The following is a 15,307-nucleotide window of genomic DNA, read 5'->3' as shown; positions in this document are numbered from 1 at the left end:
ATTTCCAGCTTTTTTTCAGTTGGCCTCCATACTGTCCAGTGAACACCTAATAGCTATTTTGGTGTTGTCCTCAAGTCCCCCAAATGCCCCCTTTGTTTCCTTACATATCCTTCTGCACAGATGCTGATTCCATGCAGGTCTTGTGGCTCTTGGTGGTCTTCCCCACTCTTATTTTGGGGTTTGTGTGGCTACTGTGTCACCTACTTTTGTTACAAATGTTTCCCACGGGATTTTGGTTTTGCTGTCTTAGTCACTCTGATTTTAGGTGGTGATTCAGGGAAATTAAAAATTTTTGTTGCAGTATCTGCTATCTACCTCGAATTCATTCTGCATTTATATCTTAAGAACTCCCCTGTATGGACTTAGAGTTTGTGGCCGGCCCCTGGCCTGTGGTGTGTCTACTATATTTGTGCTTTGTTCTGAAGCTTTAGTTCAAATGTTATTAATCTGTTGGTGTTTGGATATTGTAAAACCTATCAATGTAGAAAGAGTTAAAAAGAATCAGTGTATCATTATAATGGAAATGAAAATATTTACAGATTGTAGCAAAGTTGAAAGTGATGCAAAATGTATGTATTTATGGAATGAATTCATCTACAGCAGGAACTTTCTGAAGGTCAAAGAGCAAATTGTGCAACCTGTGAAGTGCTGTTCCTGTGTCATTGAAGTTAATCAGCAAGAGAGAAGGAAAAGTGACTGATGAAAGGGGTAAACCTTTCAATTCAAGGATCACCATCAATGCCTGATTGTTGGGAACTTAAAGTTTATTCAGGGAAAGCAAGGAGTTGATCAAAGAATTAAAACCTTAAAACAATGAAAGTGCTGCTGTTGAACTTTCACCATAAGCCACACAGGGTTTTTAAATTCAGAGCTCCTTACTCACCTGCTCAACATCAAAGTGAATGTCTGGTGGCTAATGCAAATACTAGAGCTGCTAGGACATTCCTTAGGCTACTGGGAAAGAAAGATGGTTAAGACTTCAACAGATTCTTTATTTCTTTTTTAATGTGGTCAAAACTTCAAGAGGAGGGAATAAAAGCCTGATAGAAGAAGGTTTATCAGCAAAGAGGAGAAGGATATTTCTGGTTTGAATTTGTCAAAGGATCAAGTAATATATCTACTTGCTGAAAATGTACCCAGGGACTATAAGCATACTCCCTTTCTAGGCCCTTGCAAACAGTTTAACATTTATTTTTTTACGAGACAGAGTCTCTATTGCCCAGGCTGAAGTGTGCAGTGGCACGATCTTGGCTCACAGCAACCTCTGCCCCCCAGATTCAAGCAATTCTCCTGTCTCAGCCCCCCACTGCCGCCGAGTAGCTGGGATAACAGGCGTGCACCACCATGCCCAGCTAATTTTTTGTGTTTTTAGTAGAGATGGGGTTTCACCATGTTGGCCAGGGTGGTCTCAAACTCCTGACCTCAGGTGATCCACCCGCTTTGGCCGCCCAAAGTGCTGGGATTACAGGTGTAGGCCACCATGCCCAGCCTAGTTTAACCTTTTTATACCTTAGAAACCTAACCTGATAGTAAATAGAATAACTTCTATACATAATGTAGACTGATTAATGGTAAATTGTTTTACAGGAGGTACAGAATCTTTTTTTTATATATCAATCTTTCAAAACAGCCAAGGGCAAAAGCTTAAATTATATAAATGAAAATATTTCTGTAGAGAACTAAACTAATGTGCTCTAGGTGTATACAAGTATAGAGGGTTAGGGGGATGAATAGAAGTTAGTGTGACTGAAAATGATGCAGAAGGAAAAGAGTGGGAGTGATTGAGTTGTGAGGGAACCAGGACCAGATCCTGTAGGGCTACAATGGTAAGGACTTCAGATTTTATTCTAAGGTGTTTGAAAGCCATTAGCAGGTTGAAAGCAGAAGAAGAACGAGCAACTAATGTAAATTATATGTTCAAGCTAAACGGAGGCCAAAGGTACCATGGTATGCTTTGGACAGTAATATAGACATGTCAGAATGAAAAGAACCTGGGTTGATATTGATGTAAGAAAAAAATTCTTTTTGAGACAAGAATTCATGCTGTTGCTCAGGCTGGAATATAGTGGCATGATTATGGCTCACTGCAGCCTCAACCTCCCAGGGCTCAAGCCATCCTCCTAGCTCAACCTCCCAAGTAGTTGGGACTACAGGCCTGCACCACTATGCCCAGCTGATTTTTTGTATTTTTTTGTAAGGATGGGGTCTCACTTTGTTGCCCAGGCTGGTCTTGAACTCCTGGGCTCAAGTGATTCTCCCACCTTGGCCTCCCAAAGTGCTGAGATTACAGACATGAGCCACTATGTCTGGGCCCTGATGTAAAATCTTTTAAATTTGAAAATATGTTGTGGTTTTAGAGTTATATAGAAGCTACAAACATGAGGTGTTGATATACATACATATATATGTTGTATATATATGTACATATATTTCTTTTTGTTTTTCAACAGTGTTAAACAGTAATGAACCTTATTTCATGTATTCTTTACTTTTATTCTGTTCCATTTTATGTTTTTTTAAAAAATGCTAGTTGCAACTCACTAAATTGACTTAGTAACCCACTAATGGATCAGAACTTGAAGTTTGAAAACCACTGTAAATATCATATAATCCCCTTATTTAACTTGTCCAGGCACATATTACTAAAAATAACCTGACCAGAATCCAGACATTACCACATTTCCTAAGAATATATTTATTAAAAAAAAAACCTCTCTTATACAATGTAACATTAAGTTCCAGTGTAGAAAAAATTTTGAGGGTAAATATTCCTACTTGAAAGTATTGTCTGTCCTTATCTCCCTGGGTGAAATATTAAGTCCTATAAGTTTCAAATGTATTTAAAATATCAACACAATTTTCTAATTAATGGTCTGTAATTAGATATACAAACTGCTAATCAAAGTAACAGTTGGTCTATTTTGAATTATAAACAGAATAAGTCATTTATAGACAGCCTAGTGGCCTTTAAATTGTCAGCTATGAATTAATGAAATGAAATGTCATTTGAATATTTTCTGCAGATTTGCTTCTTAGTCTTTAGTTGTATTTAATTTTGGAAGAGAGCTATGGGAGGGGTGAAGGATAAATGAAACATAAGGGTTGTGTCCCCTGTGAAGTAATGAGGAAAAATGGCCCTTTTAATTTTCTTATTTGAACCCTTGCTTCTGTGTTCCCCAGGTCTATGACTTTTGAAAGATACTTAATATACCTGCATCTCACTTTTCTCCTTTATAAATGAAAGTAGTAATATCTTTTTTTGTGTTTGTATGTTTTTGAGATGGAGTCTTGCTCTGTTGTCCAGGCTGGAGTGCAGGGGCACGATCTTGGCTCACTGCAACCTCTGCCTCCTGGGTTCAGGTGATTCTCCTGCCTCAGCCTCCCAAGTAGCTCAGGCATGTGCCACCACACCGCCATGCACCACCATGTTGGCCAGGCTGATCTCGAACCTCTGACCTCAAGTGATCTGCCCGCCTCAGCCTCCCAAAGTTCTGGGATTACAGGTGTGAGCCACCACACCTGGCCTAAAATAGTAATATCTTTATCATAGCTTTAATGTTAAATGAGGGCCTGATGGCAAAAGTATATTTTGATATATAGTGTGTTAGGTGTCTTTTTACCTTTCTTCCTTAGGAAGAAGTTCAATGAAAATGTGTTACTAAAATAAGTAGGGCTGAAGAGTGTAGAAAAATCCAAAAAGAAAGGTACATCTTTTTTTACTGATGGTTCTCTTCCTAGTAAGTCTGTTGTGTGTGATCCCAGTTGTGCTGAAATTTTTGAGGATTTATAAGTGATAAACAGGCAGGCTTCTTGTGCCTCCTGCTATCCTTTTTGTTTTTAAAGAGGGAGGGTTACCCAAGTGATGAGAAGCAAATTTGGACAGCCATCACCACTAATTTTAGAATATTTTCATCACCTCAAAAAGAAACCTTGTACCCATTAGTACTCATTCCCCATTCCTATCTGCCACTTCAGCCTTTTCTAAGCACTCATGTATATTTTTTGTCTGTATAGCTTTGCCTATTCTGGATGTTTCATATAAATTGAATCATTATAATACATCAGTCTTTTGTGACTGACTTCTTTTACTTTGCATAATGTTTTAAACGTTCATTCATGTTATAGCATGTTATCAATACTTCACCCCTTTATTGCCAAATATTATTCAGTTATATGAATGTCTTCCACATTTGTTTATTCATTTATCAGTTGATGGATAGTTGGATTATTTTCCCTTTTTGGCTGTTATGAATAATGCCAACATTCATGTAGAAGTTCTTATGAGAACATGTTTTTAGTTCTCTTGGATATATACCTAGGAGTGGAATTGCTGGGTTGTATACTAACTTTCTATTTAACATTTTGAGGACCTGACAAACACTTTTCCAAAGAGGTTGTACCATTTTGTGTAGCTGAATTTTAAATCACCTAGTTTTCAGATTCTAATTTCATATATGTTAAAGGAGAACCTTAGCTGAAATGAGTGGTTTGAATTAATAGGGGGAAAATTCACCTGCAATAGTTGGAAAAGCTGGAAGCATTTTTTTAAAAAGTACATTTGGAATTATTACTATTAATATTTGGCCCTTTTTTGTTTTTGTTTTTTTTTGCAGTTTTATCTTCAAGACACTAAAAGTAGTAATGGTACTTTTATAAATAGCCAGAGATTGAGTCGAGGCTCTGAAGAAAGTCCACCATGTGAAATTCTTTCCGGTGACATTATCCAGTTTGGAGTAGACGTGACAGAGAATACACGGAAAGGTACGGGTATGGATCACTTTTTTTATTACTTGTCTTTTAAAGGTTATTTAATTTTTTATTCTCTTACTTGACATTACAAAACATTACATGCTTGTAAAAGCGATTTAAATACAGCATTATATACAGTGAAAAGTTAAAGTCTCATACTTTCCCTATTGCTCTTCTAAAATTTTAAATTCTGAAGTGTTAATTAGTAATTTATATTATTCATCACAGTTAGGAACCAATCGGCTGCAATGACAGCATATCCCACCAAGACAAGCTTAAATCACAGGATATTTATTATTGATAATGAGACTTAATGAGAGATCTGGAGGCAGATAGGTTCATTTGTTCAGTCGACTCAGTGATATCATCAGGGATCCAGGGTCTTACTGTCTTCCTGTTCTACTGTCTTAAACATTTTAGTTTCTCATGCTTTTGGTTGTTGCTTTATGGACATAAGATGATGGCTGCAAGCCCCAGGCATCATTTTCCTCACACCAGTATCCTAGGCAAACAGGATGAGGTGGGGATAAAATGCCTTCTTGTGTGGGTCTCTTTTTATGTTGAAAGAACAATCTTTTGCAGAATCCTCCCAGCAGATTTCTCCTTAGGTCTCACTGGCCACATGGGTAGATCACATACATAGTTACCTGTAGCTACAAAGAAGTCTGATGAAGTTACTGAATCTCGTGAAAGGGAGCAAGAAGATCTATGATTCACATAGATCAATTTTGATTTATTCCTTCAGGTTGTGTGTGCATTGTTACCCCAAACAAAATTAGAGCTCTCTTAGCAAGAAAGAAGATGGAAAGGCAGTAGAGGTAGGCAGCTAATAGTAGCTATCACAAGTATAAAATAAAATTTAATGTCTCACAATTTTTGAAATTGAAAGTTCTTTAGCTAAATAAATGTAGATTGATCTTTGTTTTTACAATTCAGAAGCGTTGTGCCTCTACCTAGTTCACTGTCTTCTTTATGACCATGAAATTATATAGCTAAATGATAAAACTAAATGGATAAAAACCCTTAGTGTTTAGTTCCACTTTATTAGTTTAATATGGATAGTGCAACCATTTGGCAAGTTTCTCCTTTCGTTTGTCTGAACATACTCTGATCTGGTGATACTGGTCAGAATTTTGCATAGTAGAGATGGTGATGGTGGTGATGATGATAATGCTGATGATGCTGGTGTGTGTGTGTTCATTTGCTTATTTATGCATATACTTTCACTGGTATTGCAACAGCAGTATTATTTTTAATGGGTTTTTTTGGCCTCCTCAGAAGGTTAGGTTTTGCTATTTGAATTTGGGTAGGGCCAACATCTTAGGCATTTCCATTTACAATTGTAAACCAAAAAAGAAAGGTTTGTATTTTGGTACAGAATATTGACACTTCTTACTAAGAGAATTCAACTTGTATATGACCATACTGGGAATAGCTGCATTAGACACTCCTATATCTGCTGTTGCCATATCACACCTGCAAGTCATTCAGCAAACAGTAAACCGAGCTTATTAAATGGAACCCCGGCTGTGAGTAACCCATAGAGAAGAAGAGAATTTGATTACATTGTCTTTCTCTCCAAGGAATGTCTGTCTTCTTGGCTTGCATTTCCTAAAGGGAATTATTAGGTGTTGATTGATAAAAAGGATGAGGTAATGAAATACATTTAGAGAATACTTAGTTAAGATAAGCAGGACTTCTTGGAGCTTTTAATATGCTAACATATACGCAGATTTACAAGGAGGTGGCCATTATAGAATGCAACTCTTTCCAAACTCCCTTCTACTGTTTTTTCCCATCTATCTGTGAGGGTCTATCTGTGAGGGATACTCTTTAGAAAATGCTATAGAAAGCTAAGAAGATGACCCTGAGATTCAAGGTTCCTCTTAGTATAATCTTATTTTAGTAACATTAGTTTTTTGTTGTTGTTGTTGTTGTTTTGAGACAGAGTCTCACTCTGTTGCCAGGTTGGAGTGCAGTGGCACCATCTCCAGTCACTGCAACCTGTCTCCTGGGCTCAAGTGATTCTCCTGCCTCAGCCTCTTGAGTAGCTGGGACTACAGGTGCGTGCCACCATGCCCAGCTAATTTTTGTATTTCTAGTAGAGATGGGGTTTCACCATGTTGGCCAGGATGGTCTCGTTCTCTTGACCTCGTGATCTGCCCATCTCGACCTCCCAAAGTGCTGGGATTACAGGCTAAGCCATCATGCCTGGCCAGTAACATTAGATTTTTACAGTCTTCTGTGAAATTTTACTTATCTTTATGCTAACTTTAAGGAGATTAGATTAAAAAAAAAAAACTTGCATCATTTAAAATGTTGTTTCTTTTGGTACTTACTGGCTTTAAAAAGTTGACTTAGGTTAAGCACGGGCTCTGGGGATACAGCTGTGTCACCAGTTGAGTACCACCTGTTTAAGGATATACCAGAAAAAAAGTACTGATTTTTATCCTATGCTAAACAGTGCTTTGATAACTTTTGTATCACTTGGAGAATTCTCCTGAAATTATGCAACACTACTAGATAACCCCTGGATCAAAGAGGAAATCAAAAGGGAAATTTCACACTATACTGTAAAGAGAGGAGACTTTTATGCCAAAATACAGTAAGTCTTTTAGTCAGGTAAAATTAACAATCTTAAATTCCATTCGTGTTAAAGAAGAAAGACAGTTAAGAGATCTGACACTAATCAGAAGAAATTAGAAAACGAGTAAGTGAAAGAATCTGAAAAGGAGAAATAAAAGCAGAAATTAATGAAACAAAAAATTCTGCAAGGGATAAACCCAAATGCTGGTTCTTTTATTAATAAAAAGAAAACAAACAGTGAACAAGGTAATTAATAAACCGTAATGCATTAAGTTAAAAATACTAGCGAAAATATACAAGATGAGAAAGGAGAAATAAAACACAAATACAGGATATACTACAAGAATAATAAGAGAATCATATAGCTATCTATGGCAAAGAGAAAAGAAAAAATTAGAGTAAATTGATGTTTTCCTAGCAAAATTATCTCAAGAATTGGAAAAATTTGATTAATTGATTGTTTTTGAAAGAGACTAAAAAGTTATTAAAAATTCACCATTGAAAAGACACCAGAAACAGAGGGATTTACAGCTGAATTTGATCTTATTTTAAAAAACAGATAAATCCTGTGTTATTTAAGTAATTCCAAACATAAAGATGGAAAGCTTTCAGAATCCTTTAAAGAACCTAGCATATCATTAATGTGAAAATCTGATAAAGATATAGATACAAAACAGAAAACTATAATTAATTTTATTTATAACAGTAGATGAAAAATTTCAATTAAGATACTAGGGCCAGGGCTTGGCATAGTGGCTTATGCCTGTAATCCTAGCACTTTGGGAGTCTGAGGCAGGTGGATTGCTTGAGCCAAGTAGGTTGATACCAGCCTGGGCAACATGGTGAAACCCCATCTCTACCAAAAATGCAAGAATCAGCTGGGCATGGTGGTGCATGCCTGTAGTCCCAGCTACTCGGGAGACTGAAGTGGGAGGATGGCTTGAGCCTGGGAGGCAGAGGTTGCAGTGAGCCATGACCACACCACTGCACTCCAGCCTGAGCAACAGAGCCAGACCCTGTCCCCCCCACCCCAAAAAGAAAATGCTATTAGGCCAGACACTGTGGCTCCCACCTGTAATCCCAGCACTTTGGGAGGCTAAAGTAGGAGGAGCCCTTGAGCCCAGGAGTTCAAACCAGCCTGGGCAACATAGGGAGACACTGTCTCTACCCGCTCCCCCGCCCTCAAATTTTTTTTAATTAGCTGTGGGCATGGTAGCTTGCACTTGTCTCAGCTACTCCAGAGGCTGAGGTGGGAGGATCGCTTCACTAGAGCCCAGGAAGTTGAGGCTGCAGTGAGCCCTGTTCATGCCATTGCACTCCAGCCTTGTCTCTAAAAACAAAAGATATTAGCAAATTAAATTCAGAAATAAAGCTAGAATAAACAACAAAGTAGGATTTATTCCCGAAATGCCAAGATGAGTCAGTATCAGGCAATCTATCAACATAATCCACAAACTAAAGTAGAAAGACCATGTAACTGTATAATCAGTAGTTGTGTCACTGAATAACCAGAGATATTGAAAAGGCATTTGATCAAATTTAGGAGTTACCCCTAATAAAAATTCTAAATAAGTAGGGTGAAAAGAAAACTAAGTAAAATAAAAATGTTAAGTAAAATAGAATAAAAAATAGCAAAATACTATACAGCTGTGAAAATGTATGGACTAAATTTGCATATATAAACAAAGATAAATCTCAAACTTTATCTCAAGCAAACTATCGAAGGATTTGTATAGTATAACCATTTACAGAAAGCATGAATGCCTGCAAAGCAATACTATATAGTGCTTTTGAATACACTTATAATAAAGTACATTTGTATACATGTGAATGATAAATAGGACTTATGAAAGGATGTTTTTGGCATCAGTGTGTATCATACTAAAAACAATGGAAGCATAATTTTAAACCTCCCCATTTTACAGGTATTAAAAAGAAAAAATTATATGAATTGCAGGGATTTCTATAAGATATAATGTTGAGTAAAGAATCAATTGTTTTTAATAATTTCATTATTTAAAATAGTCTCACCAATCCCTATAAATACATATATGTTAGACATGTGTATCTCTAGATCTTTAATGTAAGTCATCTAGGAGTGTGAGTGGGAGGGAAGAAGGTATAGAGGAGAAGAGGGAGCCAAATTAAAAGGGAGAGGTTACTAGAACTACAATTAAAAAATCATCCAGTATGTAGGACATTTATGTGTTTATATAAACTAATTTGAGTATATGTTAAAAAATTTCAGAAAAAGAATATATATGATATGTAAGATTGTGTGTGTGTGTATCAGGATTTTGTTAAAAAAGGTAACATGAGCCTAATGCCACTGAACTTATCGGTTCATATTAGTGTCATTTCTATTCTTAGCAATCCAAAACAATCTGTTTTTTAAATTTTTTTAATTTATAGAGATGGGGCCTCACTGTGTTACCCAGGCTGGTCTTGAACTCCTGGCCTCAAGTGATCCTCCTGCCTCCCAAAGTGGTGGGATTAAAGGCTTGAGCCACTGGACCCCACTAACAATCTGATTTTGATGTTTGGCATTCCTTGTGTATGGCTTCAAGGAGAAAACTGAATGGTCAGGCATGTACACATAAGCTGCTCTATACTGATAAAATATTATTGTAAACAAAGAGCTGACATTCTAATAGATTTTTTAAAAGAAAGGAAGAAAGTGAGAAAGCCAAGGTTTAGCAACCTAACCACTGGCCACTTCTCTTTTCCTGGACCCCACAGACTGCTTAAAGAATGAGTTTTCTGGGTCACACATTATTACAGTAACCCTCTGTTACAAAGCTTGGGGCCAGTTAGTTCTGTGAACACGTGTAACTTCAGTCAGCTTATTACTTCAGGTCTTCATCACCAATAGCTTTTTCTTAGTTAAGCCCCTGCGAACAATGGGCCTATAAAGAGCAAAGTCAATGGTGTATCTTCCTTTGGCATTGTTCTTCAACTGCACTGAATTACTTTTACTCCCCCTAATAGACCTGGCCTTCAAGCCCTTGCACATGCTTTTTCCTATGCCTAGAAACCTTTCTTGATCCTTAGGGCTGGACAAGGTGCCTACTCCATGCCCCTGTTGTACCCTGTACTCATCCCTTTTATGTGTTTACTGCCCTCACTAAACTGTAAGCTGTGCAAGTATAGGAAGTGTGTCTGTCTTCAGTGTAGAATCTCCACACACAACCTGGAACGTATTGGTTGAATAAATTTTAGAATGTCCCATTAATCTTCATCTATCTTTTTTTTTTTTTTTTTTTTTTTTTGAGACGGAGTCTTGCTCTGTTGCCCAGGCTGGAGTGCAGTGGCATGATTTTGGCTCACTGCAAGCTCCGCCTCCTGGCTTCATGCCATTCTCCTGCCTCAGCCTCCCTAGTAGCTGGGACTACAGGCACCCACCACCACGTCCAGCTAATTTTTTTGTATTTTTATTAGAGACAGGGTTTCACCATGTTAGCCAGGATGGTCTCTATCTCCTGACCTCATGGTCTGCCTACCTCGGCCTCCCAAAGTGCTGGGATTACAGGCATGAGCCACTGTGCCTGGCCCCTAAATCTCTTTTAAACCAAGCATTTCCCAAACTCATCAGACCCTCAGATCCTTTTTTGTAACACTTGCTAGCATTTTGGGAAATACTGCTATGTGTAGTTGATTAATATGAGTATTAGAACAAAATATTTTCATCAGGTTGCTTTAATTACTTGCCTGTTGCAAATCAAAAGGATAACATGTCTATGCATGTGTGTATCTAGTTGTCATGAGAATCACATTAAAGGCATGGTTGACTGGACTAGATTGTCAGCTTAGTCAGACATGGGTTAATTTTATTTTTGTTTTTTAAATTGCCTTCAACTGTGCGGCAACTCTGTACTGCCCAGTCAGTATTAGCCCTTGGTTCATCTCATAGATTTGTGCATCAGCTCATTTGCTGAACTTCAGGGTAATGTGTCTGAACAATAGAATTACTGATGTTGTATATCACAGGTTGTCACCTCTGGAACTAGTTTTATTCTATAACTTGTTCTACCTATTTTTCTTTTTTAAAAAACAACTTTATTACCAAATTAAAGTGTAAGTATTGCTGGATCTTCATGTTGTGTTATGCTCCTGTATTTATTGTAGGCTATGTATAGTGAATCTCTTGAGGAGCCATCTTCTAGAAATTCATTTATCATAAGAGAGAGAAATCTATCTCTTCTGTCTTTTGCCTGGGAAAGGAGAAAGCTAGGTGGTTCCTACAAATAGAGATGAACCCTAATGTCTTAAAAGTAAGAAACATCTTTGCACAGGAATAATGGGAGCTATAAAATACTAAGCAGGCGTGTTCCTCAACGTCTTCAGTAAAATGCTTTCTGTACCAGATGACTCTAATAAGTACACAGGTTTTTAAATTGAGAAGCGGATAATCCTTGATGCCCTCAAAGAATTGAATCTAATTGGTGAGACAACAGTTTCTGTAAATCATAGATATTCACAATGCAATGTGCTTAATGTTTTAAGAAATAGATATAGGAGGCTCTGGGGACATCTTACCCAGATACTGAGCTTTGGTGAAGGAATTAGAAAATCTGAGCCTGGAGACTAAGTAGCACATGGTCATGCAGGCAAGAGGATAAAAACACTGCTTACAGAAGGGACAGCCTGTGTCAAAGGCATGGGGCTGTGAAAGGTAAAGTGCTTGGAGATCGCAGGTAGCTTGGCTTTGTATAGGATATCCTTCTTAGCAGGATAGAGGATGAGGTCAGACAGGAATGAAGGAGCCCAGTGGTTCATGGCCATGGTTATTGTGCTGGGCAGTTTAGAAGACTGCCAATAGATGGTTCTGTTTTTTATTGTTGTTTGTTTGTTTGTGTTTTTGAGACAGGGTCTTGCCCAGCTGGAGTGCAGTGGTGTGATCATGGGTCACTGTAGCCTCAAACTCCCGGGCTCAAGCAATCCCCCAACCTTAGCCTCCTGAGTAGCTGGGTACAGGTGTGCACCACCCCCACCCTGCTAATTTTAAAATTTTTTGTGGAGACTGGGTCTCACTATGTTGTCCAAGCTGAACTCATATGATCCTCCCACCTCAGCCTCCCACAGCGCTGGGATTAGGGGTGTGAGCCACTGTGCCCTGCCAATAGATGGTTCTTGATCTGTGTTAGCACTTTTTATATAATCAATTAGTAATGAAAATCAATATTGAATACATGGTGTTAAATTCCTTAATTTTAATGTGTATTTCCAGATGACAGTCATATTACTTCATGTTTATAATATCATCTTGATTCATCAGCCTGATCATTTAATAAGTTACCCCCAAATACATTAGCTCTATTTTTTTTTTTTTTTTTTTTTTTTTTTTTTTTTTTTTTGAGATGGAGTCTCGCTCTGTGACCCAGGCTGGAATGCAGTGGCATGATCTCGGCTCACTGCAACTTCCACCTCCCAGGTTCAAGCAGTTCTGCTGGCCTCAGCCTCCCAAGTAGCTGGGATTGCAGTCACCTGCCACCACACCGGCTATTTCTTTTTTTTTTTTTCTGGGATGGAGTCTTACTCTGTCGCCCAGACTGGAGTGCAATGGCGCGATCTTAGCTCACTGCAACCTCTGCCTCCCAGGCTCAAGCGATACTCCCACCTCAGCCTCCTGAGTAGCTGGGATTACAGGCACCCACCATCATGCCTGGCTAATTTTTGTATTTTTGTATTTTTGTAGAGACGGGGTTTCATCAATGTTGAGCAGGCTGGTCTTGAACTCCTGACCTCAGGTGATCTGCCTCGGCCTCCCAAGCTGCTAGGATTACAGGCATAAGCCACCATGCCTGGCCTAATTTTTGTATTTTTAGTAGAGGGGTTTTGCCATGTTGGCCAGGCTGGTCTCGAACTCCTGACCTCAGGTGATCTGCCCACCTCAGCCTACCAAAATGCTGGGATTACAGGCGTAAGCCACTGTGCCCAGCCTAAGTTTTATATTTTTAGTAGAGGGGTTTTGCCATGTCGGCCAGTCTGGTCTCAAACTCCTGACCTCAGGTGATCCGCCTGCCTCGGCCTCCCACAGTGCTGGGATTACAGGCGTGAGCCACTGAGTCCGGCCGAATTTTTGTATTTTTAGTAGAGAGGTTTCACCATGTTGGCCGGGCTGGTCTCAAACTCCTGACCTCAGGTGATCCACCCACTTTGGCCTCCCAAAGTACCGGGATTACAGGCGTGAGCCACCATGCCCGGCCAACATTAGCTCTATTCTTAAAATTCAGTTTTGTTGAGATATAATTTACGTATAACACAATTTTACATGTACAATTCAGTGAGTTTTGACAAATATATATGGTCTCATAACCACCGCTCCCCTAATCATGATGTAGTGTATTTTCATCAGCCTGCATTAGTTTTTAATCAGAGCTTAGTGAAATAAATAATTCTTTGAACTCTGGAAAATGTAATACAGTATTTGAAGAATAGAGAAAAGAGAAATAAAAAACCATCAACCTTCAAACCAGAAAACAATTTTTTAAAATTAAACCCACATATAGAGAAACTCTGTACAAGTGCTACTTTCAGGAGTTTTGTCTCTTAAAATCTTCAATAGGAAAAGGAGGAAGTAAGATGCAACAGTAAGAAGCTGTCTACAAAGGGACTGTACTGATGTCATTTTGGGGGTGGAGGAAGAAACAACTATCAAGAAAACAAAACAAAATTTTAAATATTGAAATGGAAACATAAGACACTAGCAAACAATTCTGATACTTCATAGCAGAGAATTGTGGAGGCAAGTTTCACTTGTTTGAGGTCTTGGTTTTCTCACCCATGAAATGGGGTATTGAGTGGCATTTCTCAACTGTATTATGCAGAACTTTAGAGTTTTGTGAGGTGTGGTTAGGTGTGTAATAGGTTGGGGAAAGGAAGATTTGGAATAAGAACTATATTTTAAATTTGGGAATAGTCAGACTTATGTTTGATACTGGCAGATGGGGAAAAGTGTATTTCCCCCTCACAATTTTATTTCCATATATTCAGCTGACCTTTTATTGACTGTTATTATAGAATTGGAGATTAAGACACTTTTCAAAATGATTCTATCCTTATTTCTACCTTGAAATTGTGATTCATTATGGACAAGATGAGTTTCTCCAGGGTAATAATACTGTCATTAAACCACTAGCTTTATTTTCTTTCTGAGAAATTGTTACTTTTAAGAATAAACTATGTTTACATATGAGAGGTGCGAAGTTTTATATTTTTAAACAATTATTTTATCCATATTATTTGTTTGTTTCAACCAGTTACCCATGGGTGTATTGTTTCCACAATAAAACTTTTTCTACCAGATGGTATGGAAGCCCGGCTCCGCTCAGAGTGAGTATAATTTAGTACTGTGAAGTTTTTGTGAAGTTTAGTACTGTAAAGAATTTAGTACTAATATTCTAGGTGATGGTATACTGCTAATACCTGCTTCAGGACTATTTAAATAATGTTAGAAAATTGATTAGTACTTTTTGGAATATAATACACTTAAGTTTAAATTGCTTTTTTGCTTTAGTTACAATTCTAGTAAATAATAATGTATCAGAGGCAAAGATTATTTTGTTTCCAAATTTGATTTATATTTTGATGGATAATTAGTTGTTTTTCACAATGTTTCAAGTATATAAGTTATTGGTAAGTGATAGCTTCATTCCTTCATTCCTTCATTCCTGTGATCACTTCTGGTATTAATGCCAGTGTCACAATCTTATAAGACCTTGAGGATATCAATATAGTTCGTAGCTTATTTTGGTGGGAGGTTTTTGAAGATTTTTCCAATGTCCTATTTACTTTTTGTATGAAGGAGTGTAAAGGTCATTTAGAGGCAGACATTTGAAAGGGAAAATTACCCATAAAATTTAGATTTTAAAAGCATATGTAAGTACATTTTGATCTTGGGCCTTTCAGAGATTATTATTATGAAGTGTTGAAGGGAGTTGAGCAATCTTTAAACTTAACATTTTTTATTTGT

At 37.7% G+C, this 15,307-nt stretch overlaps 1 protein-coding gene across 16 annotated transcripts in view; it reads left to right on the top strand.

The window, feature by feature from the left end:
• SLMAP (sarcolemma associated protein) overlaps positions 1 to 15,307 on the top strand; it is a 177,024-nt gene that overhangs the window by 71,605 nt on the left and 90,112 nt on the right. For 9 of the 16 annotated variants that reach the window (XM_030811561.1, XM_030811557.1, XM_030811559.1 and 6 more), the window contains exons 2-3: positions 4,614 to 4,767; positions 14,595 to 14,667. In XM_030811561.1, the coding sequence (XP_030667421.1) occupies positions 4,614 to 4,767; positions 14,595 to 14,667 (227 nt within the window). The remainder of the gene's footprint in view (positions 1 to 4,613; positions 4,768 to 14,594; positions 14,668 to 15,307) is intronic. The other 7 variants (XM_003257228.2, XM_003257227.2, XM_003257226.2 and 4 more) reach the window with 1 other exon arrangement.

The sequence above is a fragment of the Nomascus leucogenys genome, chromosome 4 (assembly GCF_006542625.1).
Source record: "Nomascus leucogenys isolate Asia chromosome 4, Asia_NLE_v1, whole genome shotgun sequence".
NCBI classification, from domain to species: domain Eukaryota; kingdom Metazoa; phylum Chordata; class Mammalia; order Primates; family Hylobatidae; genus Nomascus; species Nomascus leucogenys.
Note: the sequence above shows the minus strand (reverse complement) of the source record. Positions and strands in the feature narration are given on the sequence as shown.